The 23,494-nt window shown below is 45.0% G+C and overlaps 1 protein-coding gene across 2 annotated transcripts in view; it reads right to left on the bottom strand.

Moving 5' to 3' along the window:
* camk1da (calcium/calmodulin-dependent protein kinase 1Da) overlaps window positions 1-23,494 on the bottom strand; it is a 414,885-nt gene that overhangs the window by 100,130 nt on the left and 291,261 nt on the right. For both annotated transcript variants that reach the window (XM_080207104.1, XM_080207105.1), the window contains exon 4: window positions 35-173. In XM_080207104.1, coding sequence (XP_080063230.1) covers window positions 35-173 — 139 coding nt within the window. The remainder of the gene's footprint in view (window positions 1-34; window positions 174-23,494) is intronic.

The following is a 23,494-nucleotide window of genomic DNA, read 5'->3' as shown; positions in this document are numbered from 1 at the left end:
ACAGACAAGTCACAACACGACATCAGGAACCTACCTTCAAGTCTCGATGAACAATGCACAATTTGTGTAGATACTGCACGGCATCCAGTACCTGCCGTATCAGAGTGCTGGCATCCTTCTCGGTATAAAAACCCTTCTCCACAATCCTGTCAAACAATTCCCCGCCTGACACCCTAGGAAACAAGCAGAAAAGGAGGTGTTTGCAGGATATAAAAGAGGAAAAAAACCTGTTGTTTTCCATCTAAACACAAACCATTTTTACTTGGATGGCGATTTGATCTGCTGTGTTGCAGAGACACGTGGCACTAATCTTACTGAAGAGTCTTCACATCAAACAGCTGACAAATCCACATTAGTGTCACCAAAAGAAGGCCATTCGGTCCACTAATTTCACAAATCCACATTAGTGTCACCAAAAGAAGACCATTCGGTCCACTAATTTCACAAATCCACATTAGTGTCACCAAAAGGAGGTCATTCGGTCCACTAATTTCACAAATCCACATAAGTGTCACCAAAAGGCGGCCATTCGGTCCACTAATTTCATGCTGCTTCTCTGCAAGAGCAATTCAGCTAATCCAACTTCCTTTTCCTGTAACCGTGCAAATGTTACATTTGCGGGTGTTAGCTAAGTCACCTTTGAAAGCTTCACCTGATGAAGGAGCAGCGCTCCAAAAGCTTGTGATTCCACATAAACCTGTTGGACTTTAAGCATCGTGAGACCACTTCCTTCGAAAGCCAGGATTGAATCTACCATCCTGTCAGGCAGCGCGGTCCTGATCCCAATCACTTGCTGAGTAAAAAATATCTTCTCGTGTTGACTTTGCCTCTTTTGCTAATTACCTTAAATGTGTGATCCTGATTCTTAACCCTCGCTGCCACAGGGACCAGCTTCTATCCAGTGTTTTATAAGGACAATGACCTTTCAGCCACAGTAACCATATTCTCCATATTTGTGATTGAAAATCAGCTTGAATCTACGTAATGCTGTGCTAAACTATCCCAGGAGTAGCATCAGGGGCCCAGGTTCAACTCCAGCCCCGGGTTATTGTCTGTGTGGCGTTTGCACGCAATCCCCATGTCTGTATGGGTTTCCTCCTTGTGCTCAGATTTCCTCCCACACTCCAAAGATAAGTGTGTTTGGTTGACTGGCCGTGCTAAATTGCCCCTAGTGTAAATAAATTGGGTTATGGGAATAGGGCCTGGGTGGGATTGTGGTTGGTGCAGACTTGATGGGGCAAATGTCCTCCTTCTGTAGGGATTCTCTGATTCATTGGAAATACACAGAACCAGGACTCAACATATTGGCTTGGTGATGATCTTAATGGTGCTGTAGAAGTAGCTATGAGGGGATTAAAATGGCTCCATTCACCCCATCCATCAATCACCCTGAGATGTTTATGCAACTGGGACAAGAGAGAAAGAGAGTGTTTCATATCCTACCCCCTGCGAGGGAGCAAGAAGTTTCTGATTGAGAGCAGACTACATTCTACCTCTACATGAGACATGGTCAGAATTGCCTTTGAGTCACAAGGTTCGGGTCCAAGTCTGACTCGAGAGCTTGAACACAACAAATTAAGGTTGGTCCTGGAGTGCAGGGAATGCTGCACTGTCAGCAATCCTGTCTCTTCTTTCAAATGTATGTGGAAGATCCCATCACTTCAAAGAAAAACAGTGGAGTTACCCATGGTGTCCAGGCCAATACTGATCCCTCAATCAGCATCACAAAAGAACTGATTCTTTATCACAAAGTTGTGTGCATATTGGCTGCTGTGCTTCCTACGTTACAACGGTGATTACACTTCAAAATGTACTGCACTGTTTGTAAAACACTTTGGAGTGCTGTGAAAAAGGCAATATAAGTGCAAATCTTTTGCAACATCAGAGTAATGGAAAGAATTCACATTTATGTATCGTACCTTTCATGATCTTAGAATGAAGGCACTGAGGTTCAGATGAATTGTGTAACTTTCATATGGTGGTGCAAACCACGGTGCACATAGCATGATCCCACAAACTGCAGCGAGATAAATCACCCTACAGTGCGCTTTATCACTATGCTTATTGAGCGATTAATGGTGGTCAGGACTGGGAAAATCCTGCTGCTCTGCTTCCCAGTGATTTTTATTACCCTCCTGAGAAGACTGGAATGATTTTAACTCATTCAAAACCTATTCGCTTATACTGTTCAGAGTTAAAATTGGGCTCTTTGCTTGCTATATAACGCCTTACCCAGGGATGGCACCCCTGGCAGTGTTGGGGTCCTGCTCTGAAATAGCAACATGGATTATGTGAACACACAAAATAGGAGCAGTAGGTCATTTGGCCCAATAAGCTTGCCCTGTCATTTGATAAGAGCATGGCATTTCTTCTTGTCTACACCCGGAGGGTGGAGAATGTATGGAATTCACTGCCACAGAATGTAATGAGGCCAAAATCTAGTGTGATTTCAAGAAGAAATTTGATATAGCTCTTGGGGCTAAAAAGATCAAGGGAAATGGGGAGAAGATATTGAATTTGATGATCAGCCATGATTAAAATGAATGGCGGAACAGGCTCGATGGGCCGAATGGTCTACCCCGCGTCTAGTTTCTATGTTTCCATGTTTAATCTGGTTGTGTTCTACTTGGCAGCCTCCAAGAGCTCAAACACTTTAATGAGGACTGAACACAGAGTGTTAGCACTGAGTCAAACTTCAATGTGTCCATTCATGTATTTATCACCACAAGGTTACAAAATGATCAGGTTTGTATTGTAACAGAGCTTTGCGGGTGGCACGGTGGTTAGCACTGTTGCCTCACAGTGCCAGAGACTCAGGTTCAATTCAGGCCTCGGGTCACTGACTGTGTGGAGTCTGCACATTCTCCCCGTGTCTGTGTGGGTTTCCTCCGGGTGCTCCGGTTTCCTCCCATACTCCTAAGATGTGCAGTTTAGGTCGAGTGGCCATGTTAAATTGACTCTGGGGTCAGGGGAATTAGAGGGGCAAATGTGTGCAGGGTTATGGGAATAGGGCCTGGTGGGATTGTGGTCAGTACAGACTTGATGGGCTGAATGGCCTCCTTCTGTACTGCAGGGATTCTATGATCCCTAATATTGAGGGTAGCAATTCAGCAGAAATACAAAACAACTCACGCTAGCATAATATAGCAGGAGAGACAGTAATCTTTGTAAAGATGATTGGAGTCTTCCACCAGGGCTGAAAAGAACACCTAGATTTTATTTGGAAAGCAAGACTATTTTAATTTATGATTGGAGAAATCAGTGAGCCCTTGTTCGCTACTCACAATGAAACACGATATTGGAGTTTGCATTCATTGCAGTCACAACAGCCACTGTGAAAGCCCCAGTTTTACTGTCCAGAGTGTAAAATTAGCTCATTGCCGGTTGCTGCATTTATTTACACCGGGGAGAGAAATATCTCGAGAATACAGGGAGAGCTCAAAAACAAAACGCACAAGTGTAGAAAGGTCTTATTTTAGCTGCACCAGTTCAGTGTCTCCAGGAGACAGCTAGTCTGAGAATATAACATCATAACAATATGCCAGAATTGAATGACTGGTCTTTCTTCAATCAGAAGGAAAAGAAGGGAAGGGAGAGAGTTTACATTTGGATAGCGCCTTTCACAACCTCATGGCATCTCAAAATGCTTGACAGCCAATGCAATGCAACCACATAGGAAAAAGGCAATCAGTGGATTTCACCCAGTTTTCCCTCTCATGGTCAATGGATTAGGTCCAACAGTGAACTATAATTCTATGATTCTGTCTATGATCCTTTGAACTCAACTTTGTGCACAAGATTTCTGTTGCTAAACTGGAGTATTTCCACTTTAGTCACAGAATGAAAGACAATTTGCATAACTTATTGGTTTTCTCTTTTAATGACGTTGCCACTTTTTCCTGCACATATACAGAGGGGAGGGGGGAAGGGGGGATTCTCCCAGTCCGCAGCAGTGCTCTCGTAGTGCAGGGGCCAGGAGAAATCACCAGCAGGATTCACAATGAGTGCCACGGCCTCTGCCCGTCTCCCAGGGTCGGTTTTTTGCCTGTGTGTTTGTTGTGGTACATCGGTGGTAATGTTTTCACTGATTGGGAATCTAGAACATTGAGCGTCAGGGTAAATACATGGGGTTACGGGGATGGGGCCTGGCTGGGATTGCTGTCGGTACAGGCTCGATGGGCCGAATCACCTCCTTCTGCACGGAGCTGATTACCATATGGAAATTGACATCACCGTTTGATTAGCAGGCCCGGGACGGGAGACTGCGGACTCGCTCGTGTCTCTCCCCCCACTCTCCACTGGAGCCGTTCCCTGCTAACTGCCCCCCACTAACAGAGACAGGCAGCTGACCCTGCAGGAGGGAACAGAGGCTTTCAGGCCCCCCCTGGGAGACCAGGGGTAAAGGGGGGGACGGGTACCTGTAAAATTCAACCATGAGGTGTGCTGCCACCTCGATTGTGTTCCCAACTCCAATCCTGACAACAGCTTCCCAATACTCAGGGCAAAGTTCGCTGCTTTGAATCACAAGTGCAATGTGCTACACTGGCCCTAGCACAACGCACTGGTACACTGGCCCTAGCGCAGTGCACTGGCCCATGCACTGGTGCACTGGCCCTAGCGCAGTGCACTGGTACACTGGCCCTAGCGCAGCGCACTGGTGCACTGGCCCTAGCGCAGTGCACTGGTACACTGGCCCTAGCGCAGCGCACTGGTGCACTGGCCCTAGCGCAGCGCACTGGTGCACTGGCCCTAGCGCAGTGCACTGGTACACTGGCCCTAGCGCAGCGCACTGGTGCACTGGCCCTAGCGCAGCGCACTGGTACACTGGCTCTAGCGCAGCGCACTGGTGCACTGGCCCTAGCGCAGCGCACTGGTGCACTGGCCCTAGCGCAGCGCACTGAGTACACAGGCCCTAGCGCAGCGCACTGAGTACACAGGCCCTAGCGCAGCGCACTGGTACACTGGCTCTAGCGCAGCGCACTGGTACACTGGCCCTAGCGCAGCGCACTGGTACACTGGCCCTAGCGCAGCGCACTGGTACACTGGCCCTAGCGCAGCGCACTGGTACACTGGCCCTAGCGCAGCGCACTGGTACACTGGCCCTAGCGCAGCGCACTGGTACACTGGCCCTAGCGCAGCGCACTGGTACACTGGCCCTAGCGCAGCGCACTGGTACACTGGCCCTAGCGCAGCGCACTGGTACACTGGCCCTAGCGCAGCGCACTGGTACACTGGCCCTAGCGCAGCGCACTGGTACACTGGCCCTAGCGCAGCGCACTGGTACACTGGCCCTAGTATAAGGTACATCAGCATGGTTGTAATTTATCGGAACTTGTACGGTGAAATTGCCAACAGCATCGCTTGGAAAGAGAACTTGCGAATTTTATTTAGTCTTAAGTTAACAAACTGAAGAAGCCGATCCATTAGCCGTGCCCTGAGTGAGTTTCTGGGTACGTGCCAGGTCTTTGAAAATGCTGAAAGGCATCAATAATGTCGATCTAAGTAAGTTATTTCAGTGAAGTGCCAGGATCAGGAGATGGAAATGGGAATCAGTTTGTACCAAGGGAGACGAGGATTGCCTTTCCCACAAAACAGCAGCAATAAGAAGCAGGTTCCCACTGGAATCAGTCAATGCCATGGCAGTGCCATCCTTCCGAATCCAACTGCTCTCATATCTATCAAACTGAATTGAGGGTTATTGACAAAAGAGTGAGGCATTGGAGGCCATTTTAATTCTGGTGTTCTATGGGAATTCAACAAGCTCATTACTGTATTTCATGAGATCAAACTGATATGGAATATAAATACGCTGGAATTTTTACCTATTTAGAATCACAGAATCCCTACAGTGCAGGAGAGGCCATTCAGCTCATCGAGTCTGTATCGACTCTCTGAGTATCTTAACCAGGCCCTCTTCCCTGCCCTATCCTTGTAATCCCACACATTTACCACCCACCTAACCTATACATCTTGGCTCACTAGTGCAGAATTTTACCGGCACGCCTGCCCGAGGTTTATACGATCCCACCCGAGGCCAACAGAAAACGTCTTTCTCCGAGCCTCGCCCACCCCTGGAATCAGGGGTGCTGTTAAAATTCTGACCTAAGGATGAACTTAGCACTGCCAACCCACCTAACCTGCACATCTTTGGTCTGTGTCCCGGGTTCAATTCCAGCCTTGGGTCACTGTCTGTGTGGTGTTTGCACATCCTCGCCGTGACTGCGTGGGTTTCCTCCGGGCGCTCCGGTTTCCTCCCACAGTCCAAAGATGTGCGGGTTAGGTTGCTTGGCCATGCTAAATTGCCCCTTAGTGTCAGAGTAAATACATGGGTTACGGGGATAGGGCCTTGGTGGGATTGTTACTGGTGCTGGTGTGATGGGCCAAATGGCCTCCTTCTGCACTGTAGAAACTCTATGATATGGAGATAGAATGGGAAGGTGGAAGGAAAAGATCAACCGTGAAATTGTTGGATAGCAGAACAGGCTCGAGGGGCCAAATGGCCTCCTCCTATTCCTGATCTATTTATCCCCAAATGAAATTAAATGGAGTTTAATGCAGAGAAATGTGAGGTAATTCACTTTGGTAGGAATAACAGATGTGTTGAGTATAGGGCTAACGGGAAGACTTTGAATAGTGTGGAGGAGCAGAGGGATCTAGGTGTATGTGTACATAGATCCCTGAAAGTTGGGAATCAAGTAGATAAGGTTGTTAAGAAGGCATACAGTGTCTTGGCGTTTATTGGTAGGGGGATTGAATTTAGGAGTCGTAGCGTTATGTTGCAACTGTACACAACTCTGGTGCGGCCGCACTTGGAGTATTGTGTGCAGTTCTGGTCCCCACATTACAGGAAGGATGTGGAGGCTTTGGAGAGGGTGCAGAGGAGGTTTACCAGGATGTTGCCTGGTATGGAGGGGAGATCCTACGAGGAGAGGCTGAGGGATTTGGGGTTGTTTTCGCTGGAAAGAAGGCGGCTAAGAGGGGATCTTATTGAAACATATAAGATGATTAGAGGTTTAGATAGGGTGGATAGTGATAGCCTTTTTCCTCTGATGGAAAAATCTAGCACGAGGGGGCATGGCTTTAAACGAAGGGGGGGTAGTTATAGGACAGATGTCAGGGGTAGGTTCTTTACCCAGAGGGTGGTGAGTGATTGGAATGCCCTGCCTGCTGCAGTTGTAAATGCGCCTAGTTTGGGGGCGTTTAAGAGGTCTGTGGATAGGTTTATGGACGAAAAGGGATTGGTTTAGGTTAGTGGGTCATTGTTGTTGTTTTTTTTAACTGGTCGGCGCAACATCGTGGGCCGAAGGGCCTGTTCTGCGCTGTAATGTTCTATGTTCTATGTTCTAAATTGATAGTGGCTCTGAAACACCCATTTAAAAGATAGTAGGAACACAGGAATTAGGAGCAGAATTCAGCTCTTCTAGCTTGCTCATGGCTGATCTCCCCCTGGTCTGAAATCCACCTCCCCACCCGTCCTCCAGGTTCCTTTAACCTGTTTTTTATTAGAAATATATCTGTCTCCTTCTTGAAACCATCTAATGATTCAGACTCCACTCTGCATATTAACAGGAATAGATTATATCACTGCTCAGCAACTCCAGATTATAATTGCATTCAATCTCACTGCTAAACCTGTTGATTTAAAAAACTCTTCCATTGCAAGAGTTTCGCAAAACAATGGCACCACTCTGATAAACGTTCGATCCTGATTTCGGTAAACTGTCAAGTTGACGTGCTGTGGTTTCCTGTGTGGGTCGATGTGAAAGATGATAGCAGGAGTGTCACATCCCTCACCTGCCTGCTGGGAAGTATCAGTCAAATGGGGCAAGACCTGGGAGGCAACTGCAAAACCCATCGAGGAACTACCCAGCAGAGCAGGAAAAGGATGAATGATCTGCTGCACTCCACTGTCTACCCACTGCAAATCCCACAGCCTGAAAGAATTGCTGGTTGACGCATTAGCCATGCTAAATTCTCCCTCAGTGTACCCGAATAGGCGTCGGAGTGTGGCAACTAGGGGATTTTCACAGTAACTTCATTGTAGTGTTAATGTAAGCCTACTTGTGACACTAATAAATAAGTAAACTTAATAAATTGACACCCGTAAGGGCAAGCGTGTGTGCGCGCACAGAGATATCCGACAGGAAAATACTGTGGATGCTGGAATCTGAAACAAGAACAGAAAATGCTGGAAAATCTCAGCAGCTCTGACAGTGTTTGTGGAGCTCTGACAAAGGGTCATCCAGATTCGAAACGTTGGCTCTATTCTCTCTCCATAGGTGTTGTCAGACCTGCTGAGATTTTCCAGCATTTTCTGTGTTTGACATCAGACAGGAGTTTGAGTTTCAGAAATCAGCAGCAACTGGGGCACAGGCTCTGACTATGTGCCAGCCCTCCACATTCTCCATCTTTTATCAGTTGCAGGACACATTGATTGTTAATCACTTCCTTGGGAATACTCAGGAGCTCCATAGATGCGTGGGTCAGGTGGATTGGCCATGCTAAATTGCCCCTTGATGTCAGGGGGAGCAGCAGTGTACAAATGTGGGGTTACGGAGGTGGGGTCTGGGTACAACTGTTATTGGTGCAGGCTCAATGGGCTGAATAGCCTCCTTCTATTTTTAAGTTTAGATTTATTTATTAGTCACAAGTACGGCTTACATTAACACTGCAATGAAGTTATTGTGAGATTCCCCTAGTCGCCACACTACGGCACCTAACCCATACGTCTTTCAAACTGTGAGAGGAAACCAGAGCTCCCAGAGGAAACCCACACAGACATGGGGAGAATGTGCAAACTCCACACAGACAGTGACCCAAGCTGGGAATCGAACTCAGGACCCTGGTGCTGTGAGACAGCAGTGCTAACCACTGTGCCGCCTGTGCACTGTAGGAATTCTATGATTCTAAAACCCCAACAAGCCCATGTCACATTGCAGCAGCTACAGCGAAGACTAAAACAGCATCTTAACAGTGATGAGCTGCTGCATTGGATTTTCTGGGACTTTCCAAGTCTCGTTAATATTCAGCATGAAAGGTGTCTACTTTGCCTTCAGGTTAAACATCAGCGGCAGAAGGGATTGAGTTTTCCGCTTAGTGTGCTGGTGCTGAACCGTGGTGTTCCAAATCGACCGAGACCTGCGTGTGATGTAAAGACAATCTGCCAACTGTGCATTGGAAGCAATAAATACCAATAAGCTTTTGCCAAGATTATAGGAGAAACCTTCGGGTAATATTACACAATAAACCTGTGGAACTGAAATAACAACCATTGCTGCATATTGGATATTTCTCCATGCTACGTGGAATTGTACAATGTGATAATAAGGGCCTCGGGATGCTAAGCCTTCGAAAAATCAGACATGATGTTGTCAAAGGTCACCGTCAGACCTGCATTAGATAAAGTATTTTTTTCTTTTTTGAAGAATGAGCCAACTGCAATCTTTAAAAGTTCTCTTCTTCTGGCCAAGAGCACTTTATTCCTAATCAATCCTGATTAGTGCATTGGAGACCGGCCAATGCAGCACACAGATGGAAGTTAAGGAAAATAAATTTATTCACTCCCTCTGATGATGTGCGATGCCAACTCTCTAGTGGCTGAACTTGTCTTTTCATGGGGTCATGCTGCTGACGCCTCTGTGTCCCTCTCTAGCTCACCGTCAGACTTTCAGAGGCCCCTTCTTTCCAATTTCGACACCACTTTGACTCATTTGGAAACATTCTTGTCATTGAGTCATACGGTTGTGTGTCCAAGACCAGAGATCGCCAACTCCGTTTGGAGTGCATTCCTGCGGGGCCGTCACATGTTCTGCCTCTAGAGGCCTGGCTCCCACACTCCTGCCATTGGTCACCAAAAATCGTAACATCATAGGATCCCCGCAGTGCAGAAGCAGACCATTTGGTCAAAGGCAATGTTGCTAAGGTGAAGGTCGTTAGGTGAACAGTGGAGATCCCAGAATGCCAAGGCATAGTTTCTCAATGTGGGATCATGGCAGATGGCTAAACTCCAGGATTACACAGAGAAAAGATTCATCTTCCGTTAGCGTTCCCAAAACTGTTCGTTAAAGTTTATTTATTAGTGTTACAAGTAGGCTGACATTAACACTGCAATAAAGTTACTGTGAAAATCCCCTAGTCGCCACACTCCAGCGCCTGTTCAGGTACACCGAGGGAGAATTTAGCATGGCCAATGCACCTAACCAGCACGTCTTTCAGACTGTGGGAGGAAACCAGGGCACCCAGAGGAAACCCACGCAGACACAGGGAGAACGTGCAAACTTCACACAAACAGTGACCCAAGGCAAGGATTGAACTCAGGTCCCTGAGGCAGCACTGCTAAATACTGTGCCACCAAAGCTCCAAAAGCTAAATACTACCAATGACAAGCAGCTACTGAAATGTTAATTATTTCCCCCTTCACAGGTGCTGCCTGACCCACTTAATGCTCCATGCATTTTCTAATTTAATATCATAATGAGTGTATAATATATGCACCTCAAACCTACTAAGGAACTCTGTGCAACATAGTCAACTTTGACACAAAAAATAGGAAATATTGGAAAATCTCAGCTAGTCTGACAGCATCCCTGGAGAATGGAGCCAACGTTTGGAGTTCAGATGACCCTTCATCAAAGCTCCATCCAGACTCGAAACATTGGCTCTATTCTCTCCCCACAGATACTGTCAAACCTGCTGAGACTTTCCAGCATTTTTTGGTTTTTGTTTCAGATTCCAGCATCTGCAGTAGTTTGTGTTTATGTTGAACTTTGAAGCTGAAATGTCCCTGGGTCCATAAAAGGTTAAAAATATACCTCTCATTGTGACAACATTCCACATCTCAAAAATGATAATTAAGTAAAAGTTCAGGCCTTCAAAGATCCAGACAGATGATAATCAGGTTCAGTTAATGAATAGTTTACCCTATAAGCAAATTTTAATGAGTTTTTCTTCAGATTATTAGTCTTTTGCTGAGTTCTTAAAGGCCAGTGAGTAGGATATTTAAACTGAACATTGTCACAGTGAAAGCATATCTTTTAGAATGGCCAAAATAAGAGAATTTTAGTCCTAAAAATGGGCTTTTCCTAATTTATAACTACCTGATGATGTTGCAAAGATCACTCCTGACGTTAGGGATTGAGGAGACAAGACTTTAGTGAAATTTTTCATTCATTGCCAATATCGCTAACGTGGCAAGTGGTGCCAAGACTCACCCACAAACCCAACTGTTGTTTGACTTAACACAGAAACATAGAAGATAGGAGCAGGGGAAGGTCATTTGGCCCTTCAAGCCTGCTCGACAAGGATTCAACAAAAATACGAACAGGACTAGACAGGGTAGATGCGGGGAGGATGTTCTTGATGGTGGAGGAGCCCAGAACCTGAGGTCACAGTTTGAGGATTCAGGGTAGATCATTTAGCATGGAGGTGAGGAGACATTTCTTCACCCAAAGAGTGGTGAGCCTGTGGAATTCATTACCACAGGAAATAGTTGATGCCAAAACATTGAATGTATTCAAGAGACGGCTGGATATAGCACTGGATCAAGCAGGGGAGAAAGCAGGATTAGGCTATTGAGTTGGATGATCAGCCATGATTGTAATGAATGGTGGTGTAAGCTCAATGGGCCAAATGGCCTTCTCCTGCTCCTATCTTCTACGTTCCTACGTTTCTATGTTAAACCAAGCAGCAGTTCGGTTCATGAATTAATCTCGACACCACTTGCAATGTTAGCAATATTGGTAATTAATGAAAAGTTTTATTGAAGTCTTGTCTCCCCAGTCCCCGACGTCAGAAATGTCCTTCGCTACATTACCAGATAGTTATGAATTAGGAAAAGACATTTAAGCCCATTTTAATTTGTATAATTCAAAGCTTTAGCAAAACTTTGTGCAAGTTTCTAAGAAGGTCAGAAAATCTGGCTGACCCAATTAGCATTTTATAACCTTGGCTTGATGCAGTTGGAGTAAGACACGAAGGATAAATGGTACACAAGGTCACTTTGGATGCATCTGACTGTAACACATTATATAAACAATATTATAAAACTGAACTATTTTTATTTGGGAAAATGTTGCAGTTCAGCATCCTGACACTAAGCTCTCTTTAGTGCAGGAGAGGTCCCAAAGGACTGGAGAACGCCAGAGGGGGTGCTATAAACAGATACAATAGCAACATTTAAGAGGCATCTTGACAGATACATGAATAGTTTTAAGTTTAAATTTATTTATTAGTGTCACAAGGAGGCTTACATTAACTGCAATGAGGTTTCTGTGAAAATCCCCTAGTCACCAGTACACTGAGGGAGAATTTAGCACGGCCAATGCACCTAAACCAGCACATCTTTCAGACTGGGAGGAAACCAGACCACCCGGAGGAAGCCCACACAGACAAGGGGAGAACGTTCAAACTCCGCACAGTGACCCAAGCCGGGAATTGAATCCAGGTCACTAGCATTGTGAGGCAACCAGTATTAACCACTGTGCCACGGTGCTGGTCTGGGCAGGGACTATGTAGTGACAAGAAGCATTTAGTTTAGGAAGGCATCATGTGTCAGTGCAGGCTTGCTGGACTGAAAGGTTTGTTCCTGTGCTGTACTGTCCTTTATTCTTTTTTGGAAACATATTTTAATAATTGAAGGATTTGTTGTTTGATAAACTAACTGGGAAGGGTTTTGCAGCTTCCTGTGGTTTCCCTTAGGAATATGAGGGCAGTGGAGGAAACATTCGTAAATGCAAAGAGAGTTTTATCTCTTCTCCTGGTTTAAAAACTTCTAGGAGATCACATGGCCTCAAATATCTCAACAGTGCCGCCATTTATAAGATTCAATACTTTATTCCAGTTTACTGTGGAGATCTTAGCTTCCTTCATGAGTGATAAGTATACACTTGGACCAGCTTGGTAGCACATGCTTCCTCCCATCACCAGGGACCTGGTTCAATTCCTGGCTTGGGTCAGTGTCTGTGTGGAGTCTGCATGTTCTCCCTGTGTCTGCTTGGGTTTCCTTCAGTGCTCCAGTTTCCTCTACAGCCTGAAAGACATGCTGGTTAGGTGCTTTGGCCATGATAAATTCTCCCTCAGTGTACCCTAACAGGGGCCAGAGTGTGGCGACTCAGGGATTTTCACAGTAACTTCATTGCAGTGTTAATGTAAGCCTACCTGTGACACCAGTAAATAAACTTTTTTTTATCCATTTGTGGGACATAGGCATTGCTGTCTGGCCAGTATTTATTGCCATCTCTAGTTGTCCTTGGAGGCAGTTAAGATCAAAGAACAACCCAGCATGGGAAACAGGCCCTTCGGCCCAACGAGCCCGCGCCGCCGCATCACCCTACACCTACCCTGCCCTGTGTGTATGTGAGTGGAAGAGTCAACCACATTGCTGTGGCTCTAGAGTCACATGTAGGCCAGACCAGGTCAGGCTGGCAGATTTCCTTCCCCAAACAACATTAATGAACCAGATGGGTTTTTCCAACAATTGACAATGGTTTCATAGTCATCAGTAGATTCCTAATTCCAGATTTTTTTTATTGAATTCAAATTCCACCATCTACCCTGGTAGGATTTGAACCCAGGTCCCAGAGCATCAGTTGAGTTTCTGGATTAATATTCTAGTGGTAATACCACTAGGCATCCCCTCCTCATTTAAACCTTAAACATGTGGCCATTGGAGGTAGCTAGAGTCATTATCAAATTTCAAGCTGGTTTGGACCACTTTGCCACAGATAAGAATTTGCAAATTGCTTTTAAAACGCTCGCTTGTTTCATCTAAAGACTTTATCTTATTAATCAATCTATTTGCCCATCACTGTAAAAGCAAATGAATTATGAAACCTAACACATTCTGTTGTTGCATCTAGAGTTGACAATTCCACACACTTTCAGGTAGCCTCCCATATTCTCCATGAACCCAACACCTTCCAAACCTCTGCTGACCAAATGCACCCTCCCGCCACCCCCACCTGTGCTTGTGACCTACCCTGGCTCCTGGTTAAGCAGCACCTTGATTTTAATATTCTCAAACCTCCCCATGGCCTCGCCCCTCCCTATCCCATTCCCCTCCTGCAGCCTCACAAAATTCTGAAATGGAAATGCCTGCACCCCTCTGATTCTGGCCTCTCGATCATCGCTGATATTAATTACTCCACCACTGGTGGCCTTCCCTTCAGCTGTCTGGGCTTCAAACTTTAGAATCCCCATCCTAAACTTCTCCATCTCTCTACCATTTCTAAGACACTCTTTAAACATAACTCATTGGTTAATGTTGTGGATCCTGTGTGTGGTTTGCTTTATTTATGCAAAGACTTCATTTTAAGATATCTCTGCCTGTGCAGAACATTTAAATGCTAAGCTTTTAAAGCTAACTTGACTACATTTTAAACCCAGCAGGCATGCTGGGATTAACTTGAAAAATTGACTGCATTCTTTATAATTAAAACATAAGCCAAAACAAAGCTTTTCACAGCTTATAGCTGCAAATAGTTTATGAAAATTAGAGACAGCCTGCACCAAACAACCTCAACACGAGATAACGGAAAACTTATAATTCTATATTCAGCCCTATGTTCAGTTAGTTTGAGTCAAGTCTGTTTTCAAGGCCAGTATAAATGAAAGGGAATGCATTTTGGAAGGTCTAATACAGAGAGGAAATATACAGTAAATGGCAGAACCCTTATGAATATTGAAAGGCAGAGGGATCTGGGTGTACAGATACACAGGTCACTGAAAGTGGCAACGCAGGTGGAGAAGGTAGTCAAGAAGGCATTCGGCATGCTTGCCTTCATTGGTCAGGGCGTTGAGTTAAAAAATTGGCAAGTCATGTTGCAACTTTATAGAACCTTAGTTAGGCCGCACTTGGAATATAGCGTTCAATTCTGGTCGCCACACTACCAGGAAGGCGTGAAGGCTTTGGAGAGGGTACAGAAAAGATATACCAGGATGCTGCCTGGCATGGAGGGCATTAGCTATGAGGAAAGGTTGGAGAAATATGGTTTGTTCTCACTGGAATGATGGAGGTTGAGAGACATCCTGATAGAAGTCTACAAGATTATGAGAGGCATGGACAGAGTGGATAGTCAGAAGCTTTGTCCCAGGGTGGAAGTGTCAGTTACTAGGGGGCACAGGTTAAGGTGTGAGGGGCAAGGTTTAAAGGAGATGTACGAGGCAAGTTTTTTTTACACAGAGGGTGGTGAGTGCCTGGAACTCGCTGCTGGGGGAGGGAGTGGAAGTGGATACGGTAATGACTTTTAAGGGGCGTCTGGACAAATATATGAATAGAAGGGGAATAGAGGGATATGATCCCCGGAAGGGTAGGGGGCTTTAGTTCAGTTGGGCAGCATGGTCAGTACAGGCTTGGAGGGCCGAAGGGCCTGTTCCTGTGCTGGAATTTTCTTTGTTCTTTGTTTTTTTAATACTGACTAATACTCCCTCTCTCTATCTTTTCTAGTTTCTTCGCTTTCTGTATTGTGTTAATTTTAAATTCTGCTCAAAAAAAAGAAATTCAACATATCAATGCTGACTTCATCTATTCCGAGGAATGAATGGACCTTACAGTTAAGTCTGTGTCCAGCTTCTCTAAGATTGCCTTTTGTATCTCAGAGTCTAATTTTATTTTTCAAAGCTCCCATGAAGTGCCAAGGGGATGATTTATTTATAAGGTTCTGTAAAAAAATGCACACTGTTATTGTTGGTCTGAATGCTCAGGGGGTGGTGTCTGGAAAGACCCCCGCCTTCAGATGGGAGGCTGGTTTGTGTGATGGATTGGGCTACATTCACGACCTTTTGTAGTCTCTTGAGGTCTTGGACAGAGCAGGAGCCCATATCAAGCTGTGTTACAACCGGAAAGAATGCTTTCTACAGTGCATCTGTAAAAATTGGTGAGAGTCATGGCTGACATGCCAAATTTCCTTAGTCTTCTGAGAAAGTAGAGGCTTTGATGGGACTTTCTTAACTATAGTGTCGGCATGGGGGGGAGCAGGACAGGTTGTTGGTGATCTGGACACCTAAAAATTTGAAGCTCTCGACCCTTTCCACTTTGTCCCCGTTGGTATAGACAGGGGCATGTTCTCCTTTCCACTTCCTGAAATCAATGACAATCTCCTTCATTTTGCTGACATATGAAGACTCTCCAAGTGTGCCATGAAAAAAGATACAAAATGATTGAATGTTCTTGTAGCTAAACTCAAACTAACTTTCTTCTTCAGCTCTCTGGTCGCCACCTCCAAGGTCTGACAAAACTTGGCCCTCCTGCATGTGTATCGACCGAGAGGGAGAGTGGTTTAGGTTTTTTACGTTGGCCAGGACCATGCTCATGATCAACGGGAATTGGAGCTGAACACAAAGGCCCCCAAGCACCCGCACAGAAAGCCAGAACTCAGAAAGGGTGCAAAAACCCTGGGAGCAGCGACAGGGAGTGGAGTTATCCTCTCCCGCCTGCCATGGGAATCCTAATGGGCAAGACACGGATCATGCAAAGGTCCAGTGACTTTGGGCGAAATTCCTAGTCTCAGGAGGAGCACAGCTGGAAAATCCTGCCCAGTGAGAGGTGAAAAAAACAGGTGAGAGGACAGGGAGAAGTTAAAAGCAAAGTTTCCAGTCAGAGAAGAAGACAGAGAAAATAGGAGGTGTTCAAAACATTGTAGAGAGATGTGCCATGTTATATAAAAGGCTGGGAACCAATGCATTATTGTGTCCTTAGACAAAGAAAAGTTGTGTTCGTTGAACTAACTGGGGCGAAGGATAACTGTTCAAAGAACAAAGAACAGTACAGCACAGGAACAGGCCCTTCGGCCCTCCAATCCTGCCCCGATCACAATGCCTGCCTAACCTAAAACTGCATGCACTTATGGAATCCGTATCCTTCCATTCCCATCCTATCCATGTATTCATCTAGTTGCCTCTTAAATGCCGCTATTGTAACTGCTCCCTCCACCTCCCGGGAGCGCATTCCAGATATTCACCACCCTCTGTGCAAAAAACCTGCCTCGTACATCTCCTCGAAACTTTTCCCCACGCGCCTTAAACCTATATCCCCAAGTACTTGACTTTTCTACCCTAGGAAAGAGTATCTGACTATCCACTCTGTCCGGACCACTCAGTCTTATAAACCTCTATCAGGTCATCCCTCAGCCTCCATTGTTCCAATGAGAACAAGCCGAGTTTATCCAACCTCTCCTCATAGCTAATACCCTCCAGACCAGGCAACATCCTGGTAAACCTCTTCTGTACCCTGTCCAAAGCATCCACATCCATCTGGCGACCAGAATTGCACAGAGCATTCTAAATGGGGTCCAATTAAGGTTCTGTACAGCTGCAGCATGACCTGTGAATTTTTATACTCAATGACCTGACCGGTGAAGGCACGCATGCCATATGCCTTCTTGACTACCTTATCAATCTGCGTTGCTACTTTCAGTAATCAGTGGACATGTACACCCAGATCCCTCTGCCTGTCAATACTCCTAAGGGTTCTACCACTTCCTACATGCATTGGACCTTCCAAGATGCATTATCTCACACTTGTCCAGATTAAACTCCATCCGCCATTTCTCTGCCCAAGTCTCCAACTGGTCTATATCTTGCGATATCCTCTGACAATCCTCTTCACTGTCCGCAACTCTATCAACTTTTGTGTCATCTGTGAACTTACTAATCAGACCAGTGACATTCTCCTCCAAATCATTTATATATACTACGAACAACAAAGGTCCCAAAACTGATCTCTGTGGAACAGCACTAGTCTTAGCCTTCCATTCAAGAAAGCACACCCCTCCTGCTATCCTCTGTCTTCTACGGCCAACACAGTAAGAAGTCTGACAACACCAGGTTTAATCCAACCAATTTATTTGATAGTAAACTCACAAGCTTTTGGGGTTTTCCCTTCATCGTTTGCCCTGACGAAGGGCAAACCCCAAAAGCTTGTGAGTTTACTATCAAATAAATTGGTTGGACTTAAACCTGGTGTTGTAAGACTTCTTGCAGTGTTTACCCCAGTCCAATGTTGGCATCTCCACATCATGACTTCTATGGCCAAGCCAGTTCTGTATCCATCTTGCCAGCTCTCCTCTGATCCAGTGTGACTTCACCTTTCGTACCAGTCTACTATGAGATATCTTCTCAAAGGCTTTACTGAAGTCCGTGTAGACAACATCCACTACCTTTCCCTCATCTATCATTTTTGTCACTTCCTCGAAAAACCCCATCAAGTTAGTGAGGGATGACCTCCCCTTCACAAAACCATGCTGTCTATCACTAATAAGTTCATTTGTTTCCAAATGTGAGTAAATCCTGTCCCTATGTATTTTTTCCAATATTTTCCCTATCACTGACGTAAAGCTCACTGGCCTATAATTTCCTGGATTATCCCTGCTGCCCTTCTTAAACAATGGAACAACATTGGTTATCCTCCAGTCCTCTGAAACTTCACCTTAACCATTGAGAATATAAAGATTTCTGTCAAGGCCCCAGCAATGCCCACCTTTGCCTCTCTCAGTAGATCTGGGGTAGATCCTATCAGGCCCTGGAGACTTAGTTACTTTAATGCTTTTTAAGATGCCCAATACTTTCTCCTTTTTGATATCGACAGGGTCCAGAATATCTACACACTCTAGACTGCCTCACCATTAGGAACATTGTCTCTGAATCTACCCTGTCCAATCCTCTTACAATTTTATAAGTTTCTATGAAATCCCCTCTCATTCTTCTAAACTCCAGTGAATATAATCCAAACCGACTTAGTCTCTCCTCAATTGACAGACCTGCCAACCCAGGAATCAGCCTGGTAAACATTCGTTGCACTCCCTCTGTAGCATGGACATCTTTCCTCACTAAAGGTGCACACAATACTCCAGGTGTGGCCTCACTAACACGCTATACAATTGCAATAAAACATCCCTATTCCTATACTCAAATCCTTTTGTTCTGAAGGCCAACATACCATTTGCTTTCTTTATTGCCTGCTATACCTGCACACTTACTTTCAGCATTGATGCACAAGGACACCAAGATCTCGTTGAGTATCCATCTCTCTCAATTTACACCCATTTAATCCCCAAAAGCTGTATCTAATTTCTTCTTGAAATCAGACAACATTTTGGCCTCAACTACATTCTGTGGTAGTAGATAATCTGCCTTCTTACTATTGCTACCAAAGTGGGTAACCTCACATTTATCCACATTATACTGCATTTGCCATGCATATACCCACTCACTCAGCCTGTCCAAATCACCCTGAAAATGGCAATGCAGACTAGATTCCTAATGTTCAGCCGCTGAACCTGGAGCAATTTCCACATTAGGTGAACGGGGATAGGTTATAAGTTACACATCTGTGGTTAATGGAGGTCACTGTCCATATAAACCAGCAGTTGTCTCCGCCCATGTATGATTTTGGTGAGGTAGGTGTCTGAAACGCGATGTGCCCAGATTTAGCTCGGTAAGAGCAGGTCTGAGTCTTGTAGGTTTGTTTGGATAGCCAGGGGACCCTTTTGGCGAGGTAAGGGGCTGTTATTGATATAGTCCCATGACACATTTGGGAGAGAGAAGACATCTTTTGGACAAGGTAAAGCACTTTTGGGAGAGGTGGCGCATACTTTGGGGTTGGTCAGGCATTCTCGTTAAAAGTGGACATGATGGTACGTAAAAACTGCATAAATTCAATGGAACGGTGAAAACTGTCAAAGAACTGTCAAAATTCATTGGAATCATCAAAACTCACTACAACTCTTAAAGCTGTGAAGGATTTAACTTTTCTAGGCTTTAATGTTTTTTGACGGAGTCTTAAAATCTGTACTTGCTATTTCACTCTGGTAATAGAGGTCTGAGGGCTGGAATTCCAGGATTTGTGCTGCAGTATTGATTTTACAACCTGACATTGGGGTGTCTGCTCAGTGGACAATTTTACTGACAGCTCCAAGTGGTTTAGAATAGGAGTGGGTATGGGGCATGGGTTGGCATGAGTTTGCATACGGACTATAAACGCCCAACGGGATCAGTGGGGGGCATGGGGTTATGGTGGGCTCTGGGGGTTAAGTCGAGGGGAAGAGGGTGGCATAGGAAGTATGAGAGGGCATGGAGTAGGTGGAGGGGCATTGGGAGGATATGGGAGACTTGGGGGCAAGGGGATAAGAACATAAGAACATAAGAAATAGGAGCAGGAGTAGGCCATCTGGCCCTTCGAGCCTGCCCCGCCATTCAATAAGATCATGGCTGATCTGTCGTGGCTCAGTTCCACTTTCCCGCCCTCTCCCCATAACCCTTAATCCCCTCTCTTATCAAAAACCCATCAACCCGCTTCTTAAAAATATTTAGCGAGGCAGCCTCCACCACTTCAACGGGCAGAGAATTCCAGAGATTCACCACCCTTTGAGTGAAGAAGTTCCTCCTCAACTCCGTTCTGAACCGCCCCCCCTTTATCTTGAGGCTGTGCCCCCTAGTCCTACTGTCTTTTTTGAGCGGGAAGAGTCTTTCCACCTCTATCCTATCCATCCCATTCATCATGAGGTGGCATAGGTTAGAATAGATTGTGCATGGGGCGAGTGTGGGAGTGAGCATGTTAAAGGGGTGGGTTGTTTTTTGTTTCAAATCATTTTTTAAATTCAACAGTGCAGGAGCATCAAGACAGGCTGGTCACCCAATCCACCTCTGTGCATGTTAATTTCACACTTGTTCCAAGGATGGTGGGTCTGATCTCTATTGGATTTGACTTGATTTGTTTCATTATTGTCGCATGTATTAACATACAGTGAAAAGTATTGTTTCTTGCGCGCTACACAGACAAAACATACTGCTCATAGAGAAGGAAGCAAGAGAGTGTAGAATGTAACGTTACAGTCTTAGCTAGGGTGTAGAGAAAGATCAACTTATTGTGAGGTAGGTCCATTCAAAAGTCTGATGGCAGCAGGGAAGAAACTGTTCTTGTTACGTGACCTCAGGCTTTTGTATCTTTCCCCGACAGAAGAAGGTGGAAGAGAGAATCCAGTCCAGCGCCCAACTCCCAGAATCAAAATTCAACCCTCTGAGCCTCTTTGGGTTGGGTTTGCAGAGATGGTAAATGTTCAATCTCGGGCCTGGGCAAATCAAGAACTACTTCTTAGCTGACACCAAGTTTGGGTTTTAAAAGTTTCTCTACTTTAGGGGTTAAGGGAAGCTTGATGGAGGCAAATACTTGCAGTGACTTGCGATCCGCGGAAGGTCAGAGTTGGAATAGAAAATTGTGCAATGTGTCTAATTTCAATACATTAGACAGCGTGTGAAACCATGACAAGGCATTAATAAACGCTCCAATCCTTCATCATTAAAGCCTTCGAGTCCCAGAGAATCTTTACGAGGATTCTGCAATACTGGAATTAAAGAAAAAATGCTGTAGACATTGGCAATCTGGAATAAAACAGGGTGGGCTGAGAAAAGCCAGCAGGCGTGGCAGCATCTATGGAGAGAGAAATAAAATAGTTCATTCTGACTTTTCTCCTTCTCTCCCTGCCTGTCTTTCCAACACTTATTGTTTTTATTCCAGCAGTACTGATCACATTTCTTCAATAAAGTTGGTACAGAATCACATGAATAGTGAAGTGTGGGGATGTATGGTTCTACCATAGAAAATTACAGCTCAGAAACAGGCCTCTTGGCCCTTCTTGTCTGTGCTGAACCATTTTTCTGCCTAGTCCCACTGACTTGCACTTGAACCATATCCCTCCACACCCCTCTCATCCATGAACCCATCCAAGTTTTTCTTAAAAGTGACCCCGCATTTACCACTTTATCCGGCAGTTCATTCCACACTCTCGCCACTCTCTGTGTGAAGAATCCCCCCCTAATATTCCCTTTAAACTTTTCGCCTTTCACCCTTAACCCAAGCCCTCTGGTTTTTTTTCTCCCCTAGCCTCAGTGGAAAAAGCCTGCTTGCATTCACTCTATCTATACCCATCAAAATCTTATACACCTCTATCAAATCCCCCCTCATTCTTCTACACTCCAGGGAATAAAGTCCTAACCTATTCAATCTCTCTCTGTAACTCAGCTTCTCAAGTCCTGGCAACATCCTCGTGAACCTTCTCTGCACTCTTTCAACCTTATTTATATCCTTCCTGTAACTAGGTGACCAAAACTGTACACAATACTCTAAATTTGGCCTCACCATGTGATGGCCTAGTGGTATCATTGCTAGATTATTAATCCAGAAACCCAACTAATGTTTTGGGGACCTGAGTTCGAATCCTGCCACAGCATATGCTGGAATTTGAATTCAATAAAAAATATTTGGAATTAAGAACCTACTGATGCCCATAAAACCATTGTTGATTGACGGAAAAATCCATCTGGTTCACTAATGTCCTTTGGGGGGGGAAATCTGCTGTCCTTGCCTGGTCTGGCCTACATGTGACTCCAGAGCCACAGCAATATGGTTAACTCTCAGCTCGGGAAACAAGGCTTGGGCAATAAATGCTGGCCAGCCAGCGACGCCTGTGTCCCACAATGAATAAAAAAAAAACTGCTCAAGAGCAAAGGCTAAGATTAACTTAATAGACAAATCCAAAGTCATTTTTCAAATAAAGTGGGTAGTCAAGTCGATAAACATCTTGGGTGGGATTTTCTTCCCCCTCCGTGGCTTGTTTCACGGTGACAGGAGATGCCATGCCACTCACTGCTGATGGATCTTATGTCTCATCATTGTCAATGGGGTTTCCTGTTGAACACACCCCTCTGTGCTGGGAAACCCATGATGGGGGTATACTGTCGGCAAGATCTAAGAGCCGATGTAAACGGCAGCCTACGTTTGTCAATTTGACATTTTGAAATGTACCCGATCTGGGTTCAGTTGAGGGACAATCATAAAACAACGTGAAATCGATGTGACCCATTCACGTTCATCTAAACATGTTGAGTTTTGATACGTCCTTTGACCATGGTGAATTGGAAAGATCAGTTGGCCTGAATGCCATAGTCCTTTTGTTGACATTCCATCTTTAAACAGAGGGATGTGCTCATTTTCCGAATGGCTGTTAATGTTTGATTTGATTTATTATTAATGTACTGAAAAGTATTGTTCCTCGCGTGCTCTACAGATAAAGCATACTGTTCATAGAAAAGGAAATGAGAGAGTGCAGAATGTAGTGTTACAGTCATGGCTAGGGTGTAGAGAAAGATCAACTTAATGCAAGGTAGGTCCATTCAAAAGTCTGACCACAGCAGGGAAAAAACTGTTCTTGACTCGGTTGGTACGTGACCTCAGACTTTTGTACCTTTTTCCTGAAAGAAGAAGGTGGAAGAGAGAATGTCCCCACGCATTTAGTTACGCTGGTTGCTTTGCTGAGGCAGCGGGAAGTGTAGACAATGGATGGGAGGTTGGTTAGATATTTGTGTAAGTCTCAGGAGTGTCTTGGGCTGGTACTGCCAAAGCTCACATGATTGGCTGTGCCCATTTTAATAATCAATTCAAACTGTTAAATATTACTTGAGAACATGACATTGCTGCTGTTGTGACATTTCTGAAGTATCTACA

The sequence above is a fragment of the Carcharhinus amblyrhynchos genome, chromosome 19 (assembly GCF_965287045.1).
Source record: "Carcharhinus amblyrhynchos chromosome 19, sCarAmb.v2.hapA, whole genome shotgun sequence".
Taxonomy (NCBI): domain Eukaryota; kingdom Metazoa; phylum Chordata; class Chondrichthyes; order Carcharhiniformes; family Carcharhinidae; genus Carcharhinus; species Carcharhinus amblyrhynchos.
Note: the sequence above shows the minus strand (reverse complement) of the source record. Positions and strands in the feature narration are given on the sequence as shown.